Source organism: Vespula pensylvanica, chromosome 12 (genome assembly GCF_014466175.1).
Source record: "Vespula pensylvanica isolate Volc-1 chromosome 12, ASM1446617v1, whole genome shotgun sequence".
Taxonomy (NCBI): Eukaryota; Metazoa; Arthropoda; class Insecta; order Hymenoptera; family Vespidae; genus Vespula; species Vespula pensylvanica.
This window is the reverse complement of record NC_057696.1, coordinates 3081231-3101278: the sequence shown is the minus strand read 5'-3', so window position 1 is coordinate 3101278 and position 20048 is coordinate 3081231. Positions and strand designations below refer to the sequence as shown.

Genomic DNA, 20048 nt, shown 5'->3' with positions numbered 1-20048 from the left:
GTCATTGGTGTCGTTTTTTTCGTTTTTTCCTCTGGTTATTCTTCCTTTTTTTCATTTTATCCTGTTTGTTTTTATAAATCTTTTTTTTTTCTCTTTTCTTGAATAATTTTAGTAAAAGAGGTCAATCACCTTAGATTCGACCGTTTGTTTCGTTCGGCTTTTTCTTTTTGTGTGTGTTTTTCCTTTTGTCTTCTTTTTTTTTCCTTTTTTTTTTTTCGTTCGAACGTTTAGATATCTTCAGTGTGTTGAGTTTTTGGACGACGTCGATTTGTTTGTTTTTCTTTTTTTTTTTGTTTTGTTTTTACAACACGCTCGATTTTTTTTCAAAGTCAGATGACACAGAAGTCCCTAGTCGTGCCAACTCGCGTGTGATTCCGCTACGGGTCACGTAGGTGTGCTTTGTTCTCGAGAAGCCTCGACCGAGCCAGTTCTCGTACACAGGTTTTATGTGAGAATCTGGTGTTCTAAAAGAGAGATAGATAGATAGATAGATAGATAGATAGAGAGAGAGAGAGAGAGAGAGAGAGAGAAAGAGAAAGAGAGAAAGAAAAAGAGGATGAATAGTTCGATCGACCTCGATTGGCTCGTTTCTCTTTGATCTGGGACGTTCTAATATCTCCTTTGAGATTAGTTGGACGAATTAGAAGTCCGAGAAATTATTTTCTTTTGAAAAAGAAAAAAAGAGAGAGAAGATTTTTGTTTCGACTGCTGAAAAAGAAACAGAGAGAAAGAGAGAGAGAGAGAGAGACGTCGATTTTTGTATGGGTGTGCACGTAAGTAAATTCTCTTTTCATATTTATTCGTTAGTTTGTTTTTTAGTTTCCTTTTATATATATATATATATATATCTTTTTTCTATTAGAGGAAAATCTTTAAAATTACGATATTGTCTTTAAAACTGAAAAGGTCAATCTTCGATCGGTGATTTTATTATCTAAATTCTAATATTCATAAATTATAACGAACGTAATCGAGAATTTTAAAACTATCTCTCATTTATAAACTTTCGTTCTAACATTCGTAAGATACTATTATATGAAAATAGAATAAGTAATAAAATATTCGAATTAAATTTACAATGATCTGACTTGAAATTAAACAGAAAGAAAAAAAGAAGAAAAGAAAAGAGGGATAGGAAGAAAAAGAAAAGAGAAATATAGAAAAAAGAGGTAATGGTAACGAAAAACATTCTCAGTGGTTCGGATACGCTTGATTTTCGAGGCATCAATTCAAATCGTATGGAAGATTATTTCTGTTCCATTTATTTCGATACCGTGGGAATGGGACAAACGATAGCAAGTTTTCCGATCGTCCTTGCGTTGGTCAGTTATACGATCGACCAAGTAGTTTATAAGATAAATGAGGTCGAATGTAATAAAAGAAGACACCTATCGACATTAGTATGCGCGAGGAAATTAACAGATAACACTAATCTCTTTCTGGTATGAACGATGATAAATTATCGAGACGTTTTAACGAGCTTGAAAAGATGTGTCACGATCATTTATTCATTTGCATTATGATTAACGATATCGATTGGAAGATTATCGCTTGTTAGTATTATCAGATTTATTATTATTATTATTACTATCATTCGAATATACAGTACGATGCCAAAAGTTCCTAAACGATTTTAAAAATTAATTGCTACTTTTTTTTGACACTTCTTTTTTATATTTTTCTTCTTAGTAGAAAAAATTTCTAAGCTCGTAGTTCTTACAATCTGAAAACAAAAAGAAAGAGAAGAAATTAATTAAGTCAAGATATTTAAAAAAAAAAAAAAAAGTAAGGTAATCGATTTTTAAGATCACGTAGGAGTTTTTACAAGTCGTCCTTCCCCAACCTCCTTTCACGCTCGTACGAAATATTACCAAACGGTAACAAAAATTCTTTCAAGGGTTATTCAACTTTGAATGAAATATCGTTTAACTTGTTCTCTATATATTTATATTCAAGTTTTAATGAATATGTCCGTCCGTGTGATATATGTGTATACGCCTGCATTAGCCTGATTCACTCTTCTAATCTTCTAATTGCCTTTACTGTACTCTACGACGAGTCGATGATCGTGATACTTGATCAGCGACTCGTGATTAGCAATAGTTTAGATAGTTTAGTTTCTCTCTCTCCACCCTCCCTCTCTCTGTCTCTCTCTCTCTCTCTCTCTCTCTCTCTCTCTCTCTTTCTCTCTCTCTATCTATCTATCTATGTATCTATCTAAATATCTCCCGAAGACTTGACTAAGGATTGCGATTAGATTTTAACTAATCGTTTTTTACTTGATTTTTTTTTATTTATCATGAATTAATGCATTAGGGTAACAAACAAACTAGCACTTTCTCCTCTCTCTCTCTCTCTCTCCCTCTCTCCCTCCATCTCATCTATTTCTCAAACGTATTAGATTTAGTAGAAATAAATTCGTAATCGATAAGCTTTTATACAGCTGAGAGAGTAACAGTCATTAGTATGTATAACGTCATATATACCTACATCATAAATATCAACTGCTTTCTAAGTTCTATTTTTTAATTTTCCTTTTTCCTTTTTTTTTTGTATTCACTTATTACCTACTTTATTTGAACAGATCGATCACGTTCACTCTACTTTTTTCGAATAAATAATTGGAAATATCTGAAAGAAAATCTGTCATCTTAAAATCTAACTGGCAATAAATCTACTCTTTTTCTTTCTTTTTCTTCGTCCTTTTTTTTTTCTTTTTCGCTTACTCTTTCTTTTTCTCTTGAATTTTTTACTTTTAAATTCCCGTTAACAATGAAGGAAAATACGATCTTCCTTTCTTTCTTTCTTTCTTGGTTTACTTTCGTTTAAAAGTTTAAAGAGACAGTAAAGCATAGGTAATGTCCTGCATCGGTGCATACGAATTACACACAGACGACTCTCTTTTTACTCTTATCCTTTTTCTTCTTCTCCTTTTATTCTTCTCGTCATAAAATACATATGACGATAATTCGTCGATCCGTCCTTCACCTAGTTGAGCAAAAACCATGTCGCTTCTATGTATGTATGCGTGTACGTACTTGGATATGTATGTATATGATGCAACAGGATACACAGAGTACGGAGAAAGGAATCGAATGGATAATATTTTCCGAAGTGCCGTTCAAACAAAACGACTGTATCTACCTCGTTAAAATCGTAATGTAAAGTTCATTGACTCTGAAAGAGAGAGAGAGAGAGAGAGAGAGAGAGAGAGAAAGACAGGGAAAGAGTAAGAGATTTTAATAATTTTAAACCCGTTTTATAAATTTCATATGAATTTCATATATGACACTTTAATGATTCCTGCATTAAATTTTTATTTAAAAGTCGATTCGTTTCGATTCGAAAGGTTTAGAAATTTATTCTCTTTCATTAAGTTAAATCGGCCAAGACGGGATAAAAATAGATAAAACGATAGATATTTTTGTTTTTGAAGATATCGTTCTGGTAGAATAATTTTGTCATCCTTTATAATGTTTAATATTTATAGTGTTTAATCTGTAAGATTAGTTATCAAAGAGAAAACTATAATATATAATTGTAGAATTCATTAGCTTGGCCTAGAAATAATATCGGAAACATCAGATATCATTAATGTTTTTTATTTGAACGAATATTGAAATATATCGACATTTTTTATTGACCAATCTGGGCAATATAAATAAATGAATAAGAATAATGAAGAAATTTCGAAAACGATGATTTCATAGTAACGTAACGATACAATGTTGTCATCGGTAGAATATTGAAAGAAGCATATTCATTGTTGTGATGAATCTCTTTAATTATCTTTTTAATTATTTACCATACTCCATTATCATCACAATGCACTTACTCATCGTTATTATTCCGAAAAGGTAGAGGATAAGCTTCTCGAATTTGCTCGTTGTTGAAGACCTCTGTACAGGGTGGACTAAAAATTTGCTCATATGATTTTATTAACAAATTCATTAATCTCTTCCAGAGAATTTTTGTCAAATTAATCCTTCTTCTTTTTGTTCCTATATTGTGAAACGCTACAAGCCGAGGAACGTTTTTTAGAATCTGCAAAAAATAAGAAAAGGAAATATTCACCTAAAAGGAGTATGCAATTGATTTTTAAAATGACTTAACAACTTTTGGCCCATCCTGTACTACGTACACATGTTTCGTGTCTATTAGAAGAGGAAAACCTAACTCATAGTCGTCGTCATAGTCATCCTCGTCGTCGTCGTTGTTAAGCTAACGTGAATGTTTCGCGTGCCAGAGACTTCTCGTAGTTGTTCCTTTTGACTGGCCACATGAGTTTTCATGAGTTAAAAAACTGCAATTGTAAGAGAACGTATGAGACGTGACTCGTTGTACGTAAGCTACGCATCGCATTTATTGCCTTTTAAAAGTTTAACAGTCGTAAGAGATGCACACGGGACGGTAAATCCCGATGTGAATTTCTCTTCTGTCACGTAGATAAATAGTATTTATTATCGAGCATCTTCTTCCTCTTTGCTCATGCGAGACCACTTTCGCGAAATAAGAAATAATACGATCTACTAGTTTCGTGATAAGTTTCGTTTTGTTTTTCTAAATGTTTTTTCTTTCTAATAAATTAAATTATATTTCCATGAAGAGTTTTGTGTTTGATTTTGAAGTCGATTCTTTTTTCTCAAATAATTAATGCATTTACGTTATCATTAATTGTACTGATCATTCGAAGCAATTTCTTTTTCTTTGTCTAAAATGAATCTTTCATTCCGATATGTAAAACATTTGTGATCTCTATGATATTGTAATAAAAAAAAGTAATAATTAAATTCTTTATTTTAGAAAAAACTTCAAACGTCTCCATCGTGTCATTCGCATGTTACAATTCACATTAGTGATTACTATTTACATGGGAATTAAAATTCCGTAGACTTTAATACCTTTAGGATTTTTTTACATTCTCTTTAAAAAGAAAAAAGAGAGAGAAAGAAATGAAAAAAAAAAGGAAAAGTAGGAAGATAAACGAGTACGTTCTCATGTTTATTTCACGCTCGAAATCGAATTATGGTACAAAAAAATTATTATTACGACGTAGAATCCATGCATGCACCAACCATTCTCCTAATGCTCGCAATAAGACGGTTAGTATTCAAATTCTCTAATGGCCTCCTCCCTAATAGAAAGTTTCTAGCAAAGAGCATTGCGAATAATTGCTTAAACGCGCGAAAGCGTTCAGTACTGGACACGCGTGTGATGTCGTTAACGCCGTCGCGATACGCTTCTTTCGATTCGTTGTTTTTTACATTTGAAATTCGAGGAAATAATTGAATTTCTTTTTTTTCTCCTGATTAATCGAACTCGAATCTCTTGTTATCAATTTCATCTCTCAAATTTGCATCGTTAACAAATAAAAAATGAATATTTATCTTCGCTTAATGATCAGATATAATTAATACGTATATATACGCAGATATTTTTTATTTTTTTTCTCCGTAGATATTGTATATTTCAAATTATCCAGAACTTAGAAATGCAAAATTATTAAATATTCTTCTCATATTTTATATATATTGATACGAATTGGATCAAAAGTTTCTAGATAAATGTTTCTACTAAATAAAATATTAAATTTTTTTACAATATAATATATGTATCTATTATAAATATTAAAAGAAACTTAATTAGAACGTACAAATCATTCTTCTCTCAACGTTTCATTGTTAAAATAAAAAAATGTTGTCGAATCTTTATTAAAATTTAGTCTCCGAGTATAAACAAGAAAAAATAAAATATTTATCCCTTCCCAGATGGTATAATAATAAATACATCAAAAATTCAATTTTCACACTGTTTCATAAAGAAACTGTACTTGCTTCTCGATAAATTGTAAAGAAACGTTGTCGAAACAGTTACAACGATGACAGTAATAACAGTATATGTAGTTTGCTACAGTTATTCGCTAAATCATCGTTTTCAATCTGAGAAACAAAAAAAAAAGAAAGAAAAAGCAAAGTAAAGTAAAGAAAAGAAAAGAAAAAAAAAGAAAGAAAAAAAAAAAGAAAAGAAAGGAAAGGAAAGGAAAGGAAACGAAAGGAAAGGAAAAAATGGTTTCTTTCTTGCGCAAGAAAGAAAAAAAAAAAAAAGAAAAGAAACAGAAAATAATGGACGCAAGTTGAGTAAACTCGAGGAAGAATTAGCTGGTGCTAGCGAGATGTTAACGATCGATCGAATTAAATCACAAAAGGCAGGTGTCTCGTTTACGTAACAACGAAATCACGGAAGCCATTCCTCTTCTTTTTTTCTTCTTCTTCATCATCATCGTTGTCGTCGTCGTCGTAGTCGTTACCACCATTGTTGTCATTGTCGTCCTCGTGTTACTCCATCGACAGAGATTTTGTCCACGAAGCATTATTTCGATTACGTGACTTTAAGATCGACGAACGAAACTAATCGTGCTCCATCTCACACGTAGTGTTTCATAATTTGTGCTATAATTAATCGATAAAGGACAGTGACTTATTTTAGAAGAATATTTATCGAAAATGTAAAACATAATAAGTGGGAGTCGTTTAGAAAAATTATCCCAATTTTATTACACCAAAACGATGTCAAATCGTTTTCGAGAGATTTGAAAAAATATTGAAATTAATAGGCACGTAAAGTCCTGAAATTAATTATCGTAATAATTTGATTACAGGAGACCAACAAGGGTCGTACCAATGTCTCCAAGAAGATGTCGAGGGATCGTTCAGGCTCGGATTATTCGGAAAATATGAGCGATGTAACAACGTGTAGCTGCATGGCGAGCTCTGTCGAGAAAGTAATTATACATTAAAATTGAAATACTAGTTGAAAAAACACTTGTTTTTTCTTCTTCCTATTTGCGTACTGATAGGATAATATTAAAACTATTAAAAAGTGTAGCGTTTTTTCGACTAGTCAAAGGAAAATCAATTTGTATATCTATTATGCATTAATTATTCAATTTACAACATCGTTTCCATTAATCATTAACAACATCTATCAATCTTAATAATAAAAGCTACAAACATAGCCAAAGTATAAACAAAACTTTTTTTCGATGGTCTCAACATAACGAAAAAAGTATCTAATCCAGGATTCGGTATTTGACAAGTGATCCTATAAATAATTTAAAAAATCAATTACTTTGTCTCGCGAGTTTTTAGAACGATCCTTTTCTTCTCTTTATTTTTATACAAATTATAAAACCGCAAGCTCGTTTCTTACAACGTAAAAAGCAAAATTAGATTTGTAAAATCACTTAAAGACTATCGACCCAGATTTTATTATTACATGAATATTATAGTGTTCCCTACGTGGTTGTGGCATGTTCCAAGAGCCATTTTTTTTACATCCACCCGGATCGAGACCACGAGATGGAATTTATATAAATCCAATGAGTGCGTATATAAACGAACCGCAAAAATCAAAGGACATGGAATCCTTTTATTTGCATAGTCCCCACGATCTCGTATATACCAGGATTACACATCTATTCAATGACGTCGAGAAACCACGAAACGGTGTATTGGCATCCACCGAACAACGTCACGTTGAGAGGAAAGACGAGACTCTAACTGGTAAAGTAGCACGTCCTAGATATCAAAACGTTAACTATGTCTCCAAACGTGTATATATATATATATATACACATTTATTGCATATATGTGTATGTATGTGTGTGCAGGCTATCCCAGGTTTAAATTGTCAAATTTCACCAGCATCTCCTTTGAGTAGAAATTAGAAACGGAAAAAAAGAATATTATATAAAAATAGACCCACAGACGCTTTATTATCACGCTGTATTATTTCGAAAAAAGAAAAGAGTTGATTTATATCTTCGTTTCAAAATACCGTTCACCGTTTCGAATGCAAAGCTTGATGTAGGTAGAAAGATTGAATTAATCGCTCTTCGAATTTCATTTTCACGGTTCATTGAATGCACCATTAATCCTTTTAATTAATCTTTAATCATTGTAGGCATTTTATTAGATTTTGATGTATCAACAATTAAAACGTTATCGCCCTTCTTAAATTTCATATTTTTGTTAGAACTTTTTTTTACCAAGCCGTTTGCAAATCTTTATATAACATTATTATTATTATTATTTCTTTTTTCCTTTATTTCTCTTTTCCATTAGTAGAATATATTGATAAAATTCGATCGTTTAAGCCTGGAACGAATATACACATATAGATATACATATAAATGCGTTCTCATCTTTGACTCCTCGAGCTCGACCTAGTAAATATCGACCTGGAATTTATCTCTCGTTTTATCTCTTTTCCTAACCTTTCGATTAGCTGATAATAATAGTTCGATTATCTATTGTCAATAGATCGATGAAGATAAATTCGATGTGTTGATTTAACGGTTGAACGATTGATTACGTCATAAAACGTTCTACAAAAATATCCCTCGTTTGTTGATACTGTTATTAAATCTTATATAGACTAATTTCTTTTCTTCTCTTTTCTGTTGTTTTCTTTATAATTATCTGCTAGGTGAACGTCTAAAGGGTCCACGTGAGGAAAAAAAGAGAGAGATTACGTGACCGACGTCGTGAATATGTGCCGCGGGAAAACGGTCTATAGAAATGCACGTTATTTGTCTCGGAACCTGTTCAACCGTTATAACACCAAGTGACGTTCTCGCTTTTCTGAAGAAGTATATGTATACACTTGTACAAGAAAGACCGGTTGTAAAGTCTTTTGATCATGTTGTTTTAAATTTATTACCAAAATTAAATTTCATATATATATATATAACTGGGTGGTCTAATATATTACTATATATACATATATATGTGTGTATATGTATATGTGTGTGTGTATAAAAATATGATTTAAAAATTCTGATATATGTAGGTCAAAAGTTCTTGGATTTGATTTTAAAAATCAATCACCTATTTCCGTGATTTTTCAATCAGACTTGTAGTTAGGTTCGTAGTTTTACAATAATTCACCCTAGGAATTTCATCCTGCCATTGATTGTAATCAACTTTGCTTTGTAATCTAAAAAAAAACTTGACATTCGTTCGTAGTTGTTGCTCTATCGAAATTATGTAAAAATGATTGTAAACGTGGAATTTCTATGTATTGACTCGATGAAAACTTGCATATTTCTTTTTCTTGTTTTTTTTTTTTTTTATTTGCTGCACGGCTCTGACTCGATGATATCTTATCTCGACGATCGTTTAGATTAATATCAAGATGAACGATGAGGTCAACATCTTCTCGTTCTTTTCACGATACGGTGAAAGTTAACAACGTTTGTAGTAGTCTTTCGTACAAGTTCGCTCACGAAACCGCGAAGATTCGCGTGATGCACGTCTTGGAATCTATATAATATGTACATAGCTGTTTATATATATATATATATATATATATATATATGCGTATTTATGCATGTATATTATATTGTTATTACATATCCGTTCCCTTTGGTTTACTTGCAGTGAAAGTGGACGTACACATAAACAACGGTAGCTTCGGTAAAACTCATACAGGGAACGGTCATACTGGCAGGTCAGAAATCATGCGAGAAGCACCATCAGAACATGCTTACGAACAAATTTGTTTGAGGCAAGAAGAAACTAGCAGTGTTGGATCGTCTTCTAATAAGAAAGTTATCGATAATGCTTCGGACAGTAGGTGAGTTGTCAGTTTTATCTTCTTTTTCTTTTTCAATCGTTTCATTTTATTTTAATCGATTTGAATAATATTAAAAATCGTACAAATTTGAAGATTATAAACAAAAATAGATCAAGTATTTTTGGAATAAGTGCAAGCAGAAAAGAATGAGAACGATTTTGCGTTAATATGAAAATTATATAGAGTAAATTAAACACAGCTTATGTCAATTAAACGAATAAAATATTTCTTAAATAACACCATAATAAGAAAAATATATATATATATATATATAATTCTGAGTTGTAGCAAAAAAATAGAATCAACAGAGCAATTAATTAATGCGGTAGTTTATTTTAATTTGGTTAAATGAATGATTTCATGTTGTTGTTAATTTGCGGGTTTAAAATTGAACAAATTTTATAAAAAATAACATCAACGATACTTTATTAGATAAACGACGAAGAGAGGTTTAATCATTTTTGAATAGTTACAAGCAGAAAAAAAAAACAAAATGGGTTATAATTTAGTCTCTGAAGTAAAAAATCTCTAAAGGAATTAATTATAGCTCATATGTTAGTTTCTTTGTTTGAACAAACTAAAGCGAACGTCAACTCTATTATGTACGTTACATGGTTTGAGAAAGTGCTTGCCGTTTTATTACTCGAACGAAAGTGTAATTAAGTATCAGAATTGTTAAGAATACGAATTTACAAACAGTTTAAGCAAGGAAAGTACCAAAGTATTTTTATTTTTAGGGCCTATTGTATATTCGTTCTTTTTTATATTCGAAAGAGGTTTATTTAATAGGTTTATTTAATGCAATGACTATGCGGACAACTCATTGAAGAAGTCTTTCAACTTTGTAAACTTTTCTTCACTGATCGAATGTTCTCTCTCGTTAAAAGATATCCCGATTTCTTTTATCTTTTCTTTTTCTTTCTTTTTCTTATTTTTTCTGTTTTGTTTTTTCTTTCTTTCTTTTTTTCTTTTTTGTTATATTATATATATTTTTTTCTTTTTTGATTTAAAAATAATTGGAACGGACGAAGCGCATAATAATCAATAGTTCTATTTCCTGTTTCACAAATATTATTAGTATGTTCTAAACTTCTAATCTATATTTCCATACTTTCTATTTCAAACGAATCATTATATTTAACAGCAGGCACATACAAAGTTATATGTTATAAAATGTTTATCTGAAAGAATATTCGATATGAAACCTCTTGTAATCATTTTATACAGACGGAAGAATTCACATTTACACATTTCAACGGTTTCACCAAAATATTAACTTCAAATTCTTTTTTTTCTTTTTCTTTTTCTTTTTCTTTCCAAACGAACAACTTTTATCTGAAATCTTAAGCTCTCGAGCTAAAGCATTTTTTATAATCGAGCAAGTATTTCCATATATCTTAATTTATAATTCGTTAGAATAATTTATATCAATAAATATGATAAATCGTCAAAAATAAAAACATCTTTTTTATTAATGTTTAATATAAATATTGTAAAGGAAATCTTTAGATACGATGTAACCTTGATGCAAATTCAATTAATCCACGCTCTTTAATTTATAATTCGATCTAATAATTTACTTTCGATATAATAATACTGATATCATCAAAAATGAAAAATATTTTCCCTATCGCTTTTCAATATAAATATTGTAAAGAAAAATCTCTCTTATAAAACAACCACCGAAGCAAATTCAAAGAATCATATTGTCGATGATAAATATACAATAATATATACAATACGTAATCAAGTTTACAAGGAATAAGAGAACAGTTTTATAATAAAGAGAAGAAAAATAAACATAGAGGTGTAGCTGTGGTCAGCGTAAACGCCAATCGTCTCTTTCTCTTCTCTCTCTCTCTCTCTCTCTTTCTCTTTCTCTCTCTCCTCTCTCTCTCTCTCTCTTTCTCTCTCCATTCGCGAGAGATAAGTCGCGATCGCGAAATATAAATGCTTGGAAGGTAGCTCTTGGAGTGAAATCGTCATCGGGAAGTCGTTTAGGTCGGTTGTGAGTTAGTAAAATGTTATCTAATATCGTCTGGTTTTTTGGATTTCGTAAGAATCAAGGTAACAAGAAATATTTTTTAAAGATAGACAAAGAGAGAGAGAGAGAGGGAGAGAGAGGCATGTAGAAGGAGATAGAACGAGAGGGAGACGGAGAAGTAAATTAAATGATTCGATTTAAATCGTGAGATAAAAATATTCTGTTCGTCGAACTTTCAGCCGATCCAGAAAAACCAATCGACGATACAGCAGATCGAGTAGTGCTAGTGAATCTTCGAATATGAGCAGCGAGATACATTGTTTTTCATCAACGACGTCGACTCCATCGTTGTCGCGTAACAGTAGCAACGAACGAATCAACAAAACCACGAAGATCAACGCGGAAGTATTACATGGTAGAAAAAAAGAGAGAGATCTCTTTCTTTTTTCTTTATTAATTATATAAAATCGTAGGATTTTTTACAGCTTGACAAATCATTAGTCTCTTTTTTCTTTCTTTTTCTGTTTTAATAAAATTTTGAAATTTTCTTAACCCTCGTAAGTAAGATCGTTAGACCTACTGTTATTATATTTTTTAAACAAAATTGGAAGGTCAGCGATCTTTTTAATATTTTTTCTAAATCCAATTATATGATCTTTATAAATTTTATAATTAAATTCTCGTGGCATTAATAACACAGAATTTTTGATAACATAGAATTTTTTTCTCTTGTCTTTTGTGTCTTGTTACGTGTCGTGCTTGTTTTATCTAATCTCTTGATCGATCTTCGATCAAATTTTGTCTCGATAATAATATACGAAAAAATGCTTATTATGTCTATTAGAATCATTGAAGAATAGGATTATTGATTTTACAGAAAGGAAAGAGTCCTCAACGACACAAGTGGAAAGTGAAAAGGAGATAAGGCCAAGTAATGGTAGTGGACCTGGGTAAGTAGGCTAAAATAAATCGATGAATATAGAGAGAAAAACGATCGATCGAAAGTAGACCGAATCGAGAATTACCTACTTGCACCGATTTATATCCTTCAAAATGATTCTTCTTCCTATTATTATTATTATTATTATCATTATTATTATTATTATTATTATTATTATTATTATTATACATCCGGTATATAAGTATCCATAGATACGACATCCTCAAGTCGATTGCTATCGTCCTGTTAGATGATAAAAAAAAAAAAAGAAGAAAAAGAAATTAAATAAAGAAAAAAGATATTAAAAAATATATTTACGAGGATATCGTGGAATACTTTCATACAGGATGACAGTGATCGTAAAACTTGAAATTAATAAAATTAAACCAAATGCTAATTTGCATATCTAATGACATATTACAATATTTTGTCAATTTTTAATATTTTCAATTGTTAATTATTATGTTCTTCTCTCTTTCTCTCTCTCTCTTTAATTTTGTTCTTTTCAGTTTCGTCAAGCCCCCACCACCACCACCTCCACCACCACCTGACAGAGACGATGTCGTAGTATTAGTTGTGAATTCAAAGCAAAATGGTGAAAGCAATAACGAGAAGAAAGATTCTGGTGACAATAGTCAAGAGAACAAAAATGGAAACGGTAACGTCTCTTCTTTCACGTTAATAATGACAGTCATTGTTTGTTACTCTTATTTTATGAACGCGTTAAAAAAAAAAAAAATAAAAAGAAAAAAAATAAAAAGAAAAAAAATAATCATATCAAAGTGCATCAATAATGATCGATATTTTATCATGATCTAGAGAGAAGATTTCTCGAGGAAGTGAATCGTTCAAGCGCAATTCCGTTCGCAAAGAATTTCCGAAGTTTTACGTTGAAAGCGTCCTCATGAAAAAAAAAAAAAGAAAGAAAAAGAATAACATAAAAAAAAGAGGAAAGAAAAAACTACGGATAATTTCGTCGATTCGCTCGACAGAATCTCATATATGTATGTGCGAGTTCTAGACACCTTTCTTTTCCGCATTAGAATTACCAATAACTTTACACGTCCTTGTAAAGTACGTACATACATATATCCGCGTTCATTTACCGTGTGTAATATTGTCTGATAAAAAACATACGTGATGTTATATATATGTGTGTGTGTGTGTACATATACAGGCATATCTACTGCCGTTTATAAAGAGATATTTTTTATCCTATAATACAGTACTCTATAGGAATTTTTTCCCTGTTAGATTAGAAATAATCAAAATCAATTAAATTTCTTATATTCAGACAACATGTTATGTATTTTTTTTTTCTTTTTCTTATTTTTTAATTTATAAAAACTTTCCTCCTTGAAAAATTAGAAATGATAAAAATTTTTATACGATCGCAGAATAAGATACGTAAGTTGTTCGAACGGATAATAGTGTCGTAAAACCTAATACAGAGATATCGTTCGCACATTCCCGAAAGAAAAGACACAACACATTCCCATGAAAATAATCAGACGATAATACTAATTTGTCCAATTAATTGCAAGATGACGTGAGTCAAGTAATAGAGACTTTAATTAGGACCAAGAGAGTACTAGTTGGTAAATCGGATGGCACCCAATTTAGGGTGATTCGTTGGCCTTTTAATTAAAACTCTTAGCGGATCACGAGCACGGACACTTACTAGACCATGTCGATCAACAGGCATATAATATACTTACCTAGATTTCACTTAGTTGGTGTATATACCCAAGTCAATCTCCACATACACATACGCACACTTTTATTCAAACATGTAGCGCGTATAGTTTGTAGAGTAAAGTCTCTTAAGCAGAGATATAATGAATCTCCCCTACCACTTTTCTCTGTCTCGGAACAGCGACCAACAAGAGCGACGTATCCTGCGGCGAGCATCAACAGCCGGAAGTTCCTCCTGCCAGTCCACCCGCGGACGTCGAGGAAATTAAGACGAGTCAGTCGTCTCACTTGATAAACAGACATATGGTGCTACCGTTCATACCACCAAAGTTTGCCAACGCGGCTGATTCGGATACCCTTTTGAAACCATCGGAATATCTTAAAAGTATCTGTAAGAACGTCACCAAGAATACTCTTTCTAAAGCAAGGTTGGTATAATCTTGATTCATTATAGATCATGATTAATTACCTTCACGTACATAGACATATATTAGATCATTATGATTAGATTATTTAAGATCAATAAAATTAATGTGTCTTATTTTCAAAATAAAAATAGTGTCCTATTTTAAGATAAATCGTATGATTGTTATAGATCTGTGGACAATTTGGATTGTCAGGGAAGGGATACCGAAGAGGAAGAAGAAGAAGAAGAAGAACGAAAGAACGAGAAACAAAAGGAATCTCCCCCGGGACCACCACCACCTCCGTTATCACCGTTACAAAAATCTCGTGGTATTCTAAACGCTAATAGTACTAACGCAACAACTAGTCCTTTGAACGAATCCGAAAGTCCAAAGTCACCTCAGCAACCATTAGCAACCATTAGTATCCAAGATCTCACAAGTATTCAATTGAGAAGAACTAATACAAAAATGAATGCAACTAAAACGTTCTCCGCTCCGCCACCTCGCAGCGCCTCGATGACCAATGGTACGTTATAGAAAGGTCTAATCATCGAGATTGTCTATTTAAATCATTATTTACGTTGGGTTTTTAAACAGTGTCGGAGCCATTCTTCGTCCAAAAAACAGACCTGATAGCCGAATTAAAAAGAACGAAGGATATACCAGGTATCAAGAAACTGAAAGTAGAACGAGCACAGGTTGAAAAGACTCAAGAACAAAACTTAATATCGGAAATAAGCAAGGCTTTCAGCGTGTCGAATTTTGTTGACCAAGTGAGTAGAAAGAAAGAACGTATAAATTAATTCTAGTGGAAGTTGGCCTAGTGTCAATGTACAGTTATTTCAAATTTCTCTTCTTGTTTTCTTTTTTCTTTTCTTTTTTTTTTTTTTTTAATTTTTATTTTTATTCTTTTTTATCCTTCTATTTTTTTTTCTTTATCTTAATAGATTCCGGAAAAAGATAGTTCGGGAAACGTTATACCTATATGGAAGAGACAGATGTTGGCAAGAAAGGCCGCGGAAAGAGCTAAAAAGGAATTAGAAGAGCAAATAGCTAGGGAGAACGAAGAAAGGAGACAGAAAGCGATACCGCCTTGGAAGAGACAGTTGCTAGCGAAAAAAGACAACGAGGATAAGAAGTAGGAACGACGGAAGAAACCAGTTTTAGCATTAATAATTCTCGTGTTTTTACATTCACGTTTCGCGTATTTCTTTCACTTTTATTTCTTTCGTATTTTAACGGAGATATCTAAGTAACTGGTAGATATCTAAGGTACATTTAATATTAATAAAAATGATTCTCTTTTTATCTTATATCTAGGAGTAACAACAATCATGTTCAGCCGAATGTGACGACCGTTTCAACCGTAAAAATAGATATTACGACGTCGTCGAAGAGAGACACTTCACCAGCATCTGGTTGTAACAATCGAAAGGAGGAACGAAACGAGAACAATGCGGATGAGAAAGGAAACGACATGAGGGATGACGATTCCGATGATGGACAGATAATACCGTGGCGAGCTCAATTGAGAAAAACGAACAGTAAACTGAATATTCTCGATTAGTTATTTAGAATATTCCCAATTTGTTAGAACAAGAAAGAACAGAAACAAAAATAGACGTGACAGCGTCGACTTGATTCTTTTTATTATTACAAATTGCTTTGTGATTTCTTTTTCTTTTTTTTTTTTTTTCTTTGTTTAGAATTAATATAATTTGTGCTCGGTCAATAACATAGGGTAATCTTACCGATGTCCTTTTTTTTATCAGGGGTGCTCTCAAATCTTTCAAGATCAACAAAGAGTGATAATCTTTAATGATATTGTTGGTAAAATAAGATCAAATGTAAAACTTCGTTGTGAAGCATGGTTATTATAAAAAAAAAAAACATGTTTCATTGTTGAAACGTATTCTCAAAATATGCTGGGTGAATGATCGAATGATAGTGTGTTTTGTTAAATTGAATAATTAAATAGGAAGGTAATTCTATATTTGTATAGGGAACTCTACTTCAACAAGGTGCACGATATGTATGTATATAAGAATAAATCAATTTTGTTTACCTTGTGTATGTATGAGTGCGTGTGGGTGAGTGGAGTGGCTGTGTACGTATGTGTATATATATATATATATACACATATACAGAGTGGAGCATTAGTTTCGATCATCTTAAATATCTCAGAGATTTTTTTTCAGAGATATGGAGAAACGTTGTTTCTGTGAAAAACCGTAAGGATATATAAAGTTTAGTGTTTTTTCAAATGGAATCATATGTTTCTTATTGCATCGGTCGATGTAACTTGACATTCTCTATAAAAAAGTATCAACCTTCGTATGTCGAAAAATTATTAGTTTAGGAGATACTTCCCAGTTACGTTCTTAATACGGAAGAAAAATCTTTCGAGTTTTTATCTCTCAACTTCGTATATTGGCGACTGTTAATATCTTATTTTAAATAAACAAAATAAAATTTACATAAATATAATAAAAATTTACATGATTTCGTTATAATTACGTCCCAATTACAAAAGAAAAAAAAAATTCGATTACAAAAATTAATAACAAAATCAATTCTATTATATCGATATTATTGCAATATTTAAATAAATGAAGAATAAATTACGTTTGAAAATGGTATTTGTTTCAACTCTCTACGATTTTTCATTCAGAAGATATCGCCTTCGAAAGATTTCATTCATAATTCGTGTAGTACAGCTGTTCGTAGTAATAGTAGTAGTAGTAGTAGTAATGGCGCCTAAATTCTCAGAATTTATATAGGTCAGTATGTCACCGAGTCATATGAATGAAATTATATAGGTTAAGAAATCAACGTAAACATCTTCCATTTACATTCGGAATATCTTCGGAACTAAAAGTCGTAAAGACTTGAATCAAATACCATTTTAAAGGGCAAGATTTTCTCTATTTTTTAACACTTCATTAATAATTAATTAACAATTTGTTATAAACAATTTTTGTCAACAAATTCTTACGAACTAAATTCATCTTATTTCGTCGAAAAAATATTCGGATCACAACTTATTTTTAAAATTACATAAATTAATAAATAATTAAAAAACAAATTACTTTTTTACTAAAGAAACAATTTTTTCTATATTATTAATAGCAACTTTTTCATTTACATGAAACATTCACATCTCCGAAACTAAAAATCGTAGAAACTTAAAACAAATGCGCAAAGTAAACGAACAGGAAGCGTTTACTGCGTGCTTATCTTACTTTACACTTTACGCCTGCACTGCGCTTAGTTAGTATTGGAATTTAAATATCTAATAAAATTAATAATTTTGCGACATATATGACTTAATACTTTTTTATTGAGAATACAAAGTTGCAAATCCATCGATACAATCAAAAACTATTTTACCAATCCACGATGTAAAGTTGTTTCCTGTTTTACCATCAGCCAATTTCGAAATTTGATTTACTTGTAGACTGATTGAATCTCAGAATTAGTAGATTCCAGTTGTACCAATTGATTTCAATTGCGATAATATATATTCTCGTTTTACCGACCAGATTAGAATGTCGGTAATAAGGTATTTCCGTGAAAAAACTAATAATAATAATAAAGCACTTTTTCATTTATCGATCAGATAATAGTATAAGATGATAGTAACATTTTATTTATTGAATAGAAACATTTGATAATAATAGAATACTGTTTTTTAATCGTGTTGATAATAGTCGGTAATAGTATACGCTTGTAAAAAACTGAAGCAGGATATGTTTAAATCTATCCAACTGATCAGGGAAATTATCGATCCCTAAGGACTGGTACATGCGCATGAACTATACACATGCGCTTTATAGCAATTTAGGAGTGAGAACGGTGGTAAACCAAAGAATCTTTAACCAAAACAAACATGGGCACGCAGTAGTAATAGAGAGCGTCTTCCTTACTTTCTTACCATATACATATATTGTACATTTTTAAGATCGCACAAAGATGAGCCCAGGATTGGGTCACGATCCTTTGCCTTCGTATAACGTCACAGCGATAGGTCAGTTGAAGAATATAATTCAGTCAATATCAATACTCTTATTCATTTTAGAATTTCCTTCGTTCAGTCTCTTCTTTCTTCACCTATTATCATCTTCATTCATCAAACGAAAATCTTGTAATATATCTTTCTTCGTTAGGTAATACCGCACTGTGCCTATGGCAACAGCCACAACACATATTGTTCCAATTAGCGAATTTCTGCTTTGCACTCTCTTACTCGGCACCGTCTTCGAAGAAGGGTATATTGTTTATGCACTCCGTTTTAATCGTTGGTATGTCTTCCTACTTGATATTTCTTTTTTGTTCTTGTTACTAGTTTTGTGGAAAATATTCTTTGATAGAAACAATAAAATTCAATATTTTTATTTCGTAGGTTTCATGTTATTGTCCGGATGGGCATGGCACGTGATCTGTGCACCAGATATCTTTTCCTGGAACTTTACCTTCTTATTGTTGAATATTGGACAGTTGGTTTATATCGTTTATCAGATGAGACCTGTCAGATTCGATCCTGAATTGGAAGAAGTCTATCACACACTTTTCTATCCGTTTAAAGTAAGTCGTCCTATGTATATTCGATAACCAAAAAAACATAGTTATTATTCGTTCGTACGATTCGAGCAGGTATCAAGGGCGCAATTTAAAAGACTAGTATCTCCAGAGCTCGCAACAGTGATGTCCCTTCATACTGGCGAAGCATATGCAATGCAAAACTTAACTAAAACGGACAGGCTGGGTCTATTGCTCAGTGGTAGGGTCAACGTTCTTAGTGACACCAACTTTTTACATCCGATTCTACCCTGTGAATTCTTAGACTCGCCAGAATTCGAGAGTTCTAGAGCATCCAGAGATGATAAATTTAAGGTACGATCTATTTAATTTTGCTTCTTGAAATGAAATACATATTCATTACAAGAATATATATATTAAATTTTTATAGTATTTCTTCGTTCGTAGGTCTCGATAGTTGCAGCTAATTCTTGTAGATACGTTTATTGGCAAAGATCGGCCTTAGAATATCTCCTTGTTAAAGAAGCTTATCTCGCAACGGTCTTAACGACTTTAGTTGCAAGAGACATTGCAACAAAATTATATGCAATGAACAATAAGGTAACGAGATATAATCATCGATCCTTAGCGGAAGATTTATAACTTAATATACAATCGTATTATTTTTCGACGACTTGTTAGATAGTTACAGAAAAAGGCTCGCATTTGGATATTCGATTACCTACTATTAACGCTGGAATAGGACTCAGTGGTGATCATAGAAGTCCTCGAACAAATAGACAAACTTTGATACATAGAAAAGATACCAGCCTTACGTCCAACAATGGTAAACTCTCTCTCTCTCTCT

At 31.6% G+C, this 20048-nt stretch overlaps 2 protein-coding genes across 7 annotated transcripts in view; both read left to right on the top strand.

Moving 5' to 3' along the window:
* The first annotated feature begins 298 nt into the window (after window positions 1–298).
* LOC122633527 (espin) lies at window positions 299–17159 on the top strand. 5 transcript variants are annotated; one of them, XM_043821497.1, is made up of 13 exons: window positions 299–673; window positions 724–773; window positions 6659–6781; window positions 7289–7562; window positions 9441–9636; window positions 11860–12035; window positions 12498–12570; window positions 13070–13218; window positions 14437–14683; window positions 14851–15188; window positions 15260–15435; window positions 15610–15800; window positions 15983–17159. In XM_043821497.1, exons 2-13 carry the CDS (start codon window positions 762–764, stop codon window positions 16227–16229), a joined length of 2202 nt encoding a protein of 733 aa, XP_043677432.1. In that variant the 5' UTR covers window positions 299–673; window positions 724–761; the 3' UTR covers window positions 16230–17159. The 5 variants fall into 5 exon arrangements, with proteins under 5 accessions (XP_043677432.1, XP_043677428.1, XP_043677431.1 ...); XM_043821493.1 differs by lacking the exons at window positions 299–673; window positions 724–773 and adding an exon at window positions 1186–1442; XM_043821496.1 differs by lacking the exons at window positions 299–673; window positions 724–773 and adding an exon at window positions 4309–4344.
* Window positions 17160–18344: 1185 nt separating this feature from the next.
* Window positions 18345–20048, top strand: part of LOC122633644 (popeye domain-containing protein 3-like) — a 2721-nt gene continuing 1017 nt past the window's right edge. The window contains exons 1-6 of one of the 2 annotated variants that reach the window (XM_043821765.1): window positions 18352–18689; window positions 18829–18963; window positions 19065–19246; window positions 19316–19555; window positions 19649–19801; window positions 19883–20027. In XM_043821765.1, the coding sequence (XP_043677700.1) occupies window positions 18635–18689; window positions 18829–18963; window positions 19065–19246; window positions 19316–19555; window positions 19649–19801; window positions 19883–20027 (910 nt within the window). In that variant the 5' untranslated portion in view covers window positions 18352–18634. Of the gene's footprint in view, window positions 18690–18828; window positions 18964–19064; window positions 19247–19315; window positions 19556–19648; window positions 19802–19882; window positions 20028–20048 lie in introns of both variants that reach the window. The other variant, XM_043821766.1, reaches the window with a different exon arrangement.

Excerpts from the sequence above, each read along its gene's own strand:
- LOC122633527 (XM_043821493.1), top strand. The coding sequence starts at position 1,239 with ATGGAAGATTATTTCTGTTCCATTTATTTCGATACCGTGGGAATGGGA. Across the intron at positions 15,436-15,609 it reads TGTCGAATTTTGTTGACCAA|ATTCCGGAAAAAGATAGTTC; the intron begins GTGAGTAGAAAG and ends TTATCTTAATAG. Across the intron at positions 15,801-15,982 it reads AAAGACAACGAGGATAAGAA|GAGTAACAACAATCATGTTC; the intron begins GTAGGAACGACG and ends TCTTATATCTAG.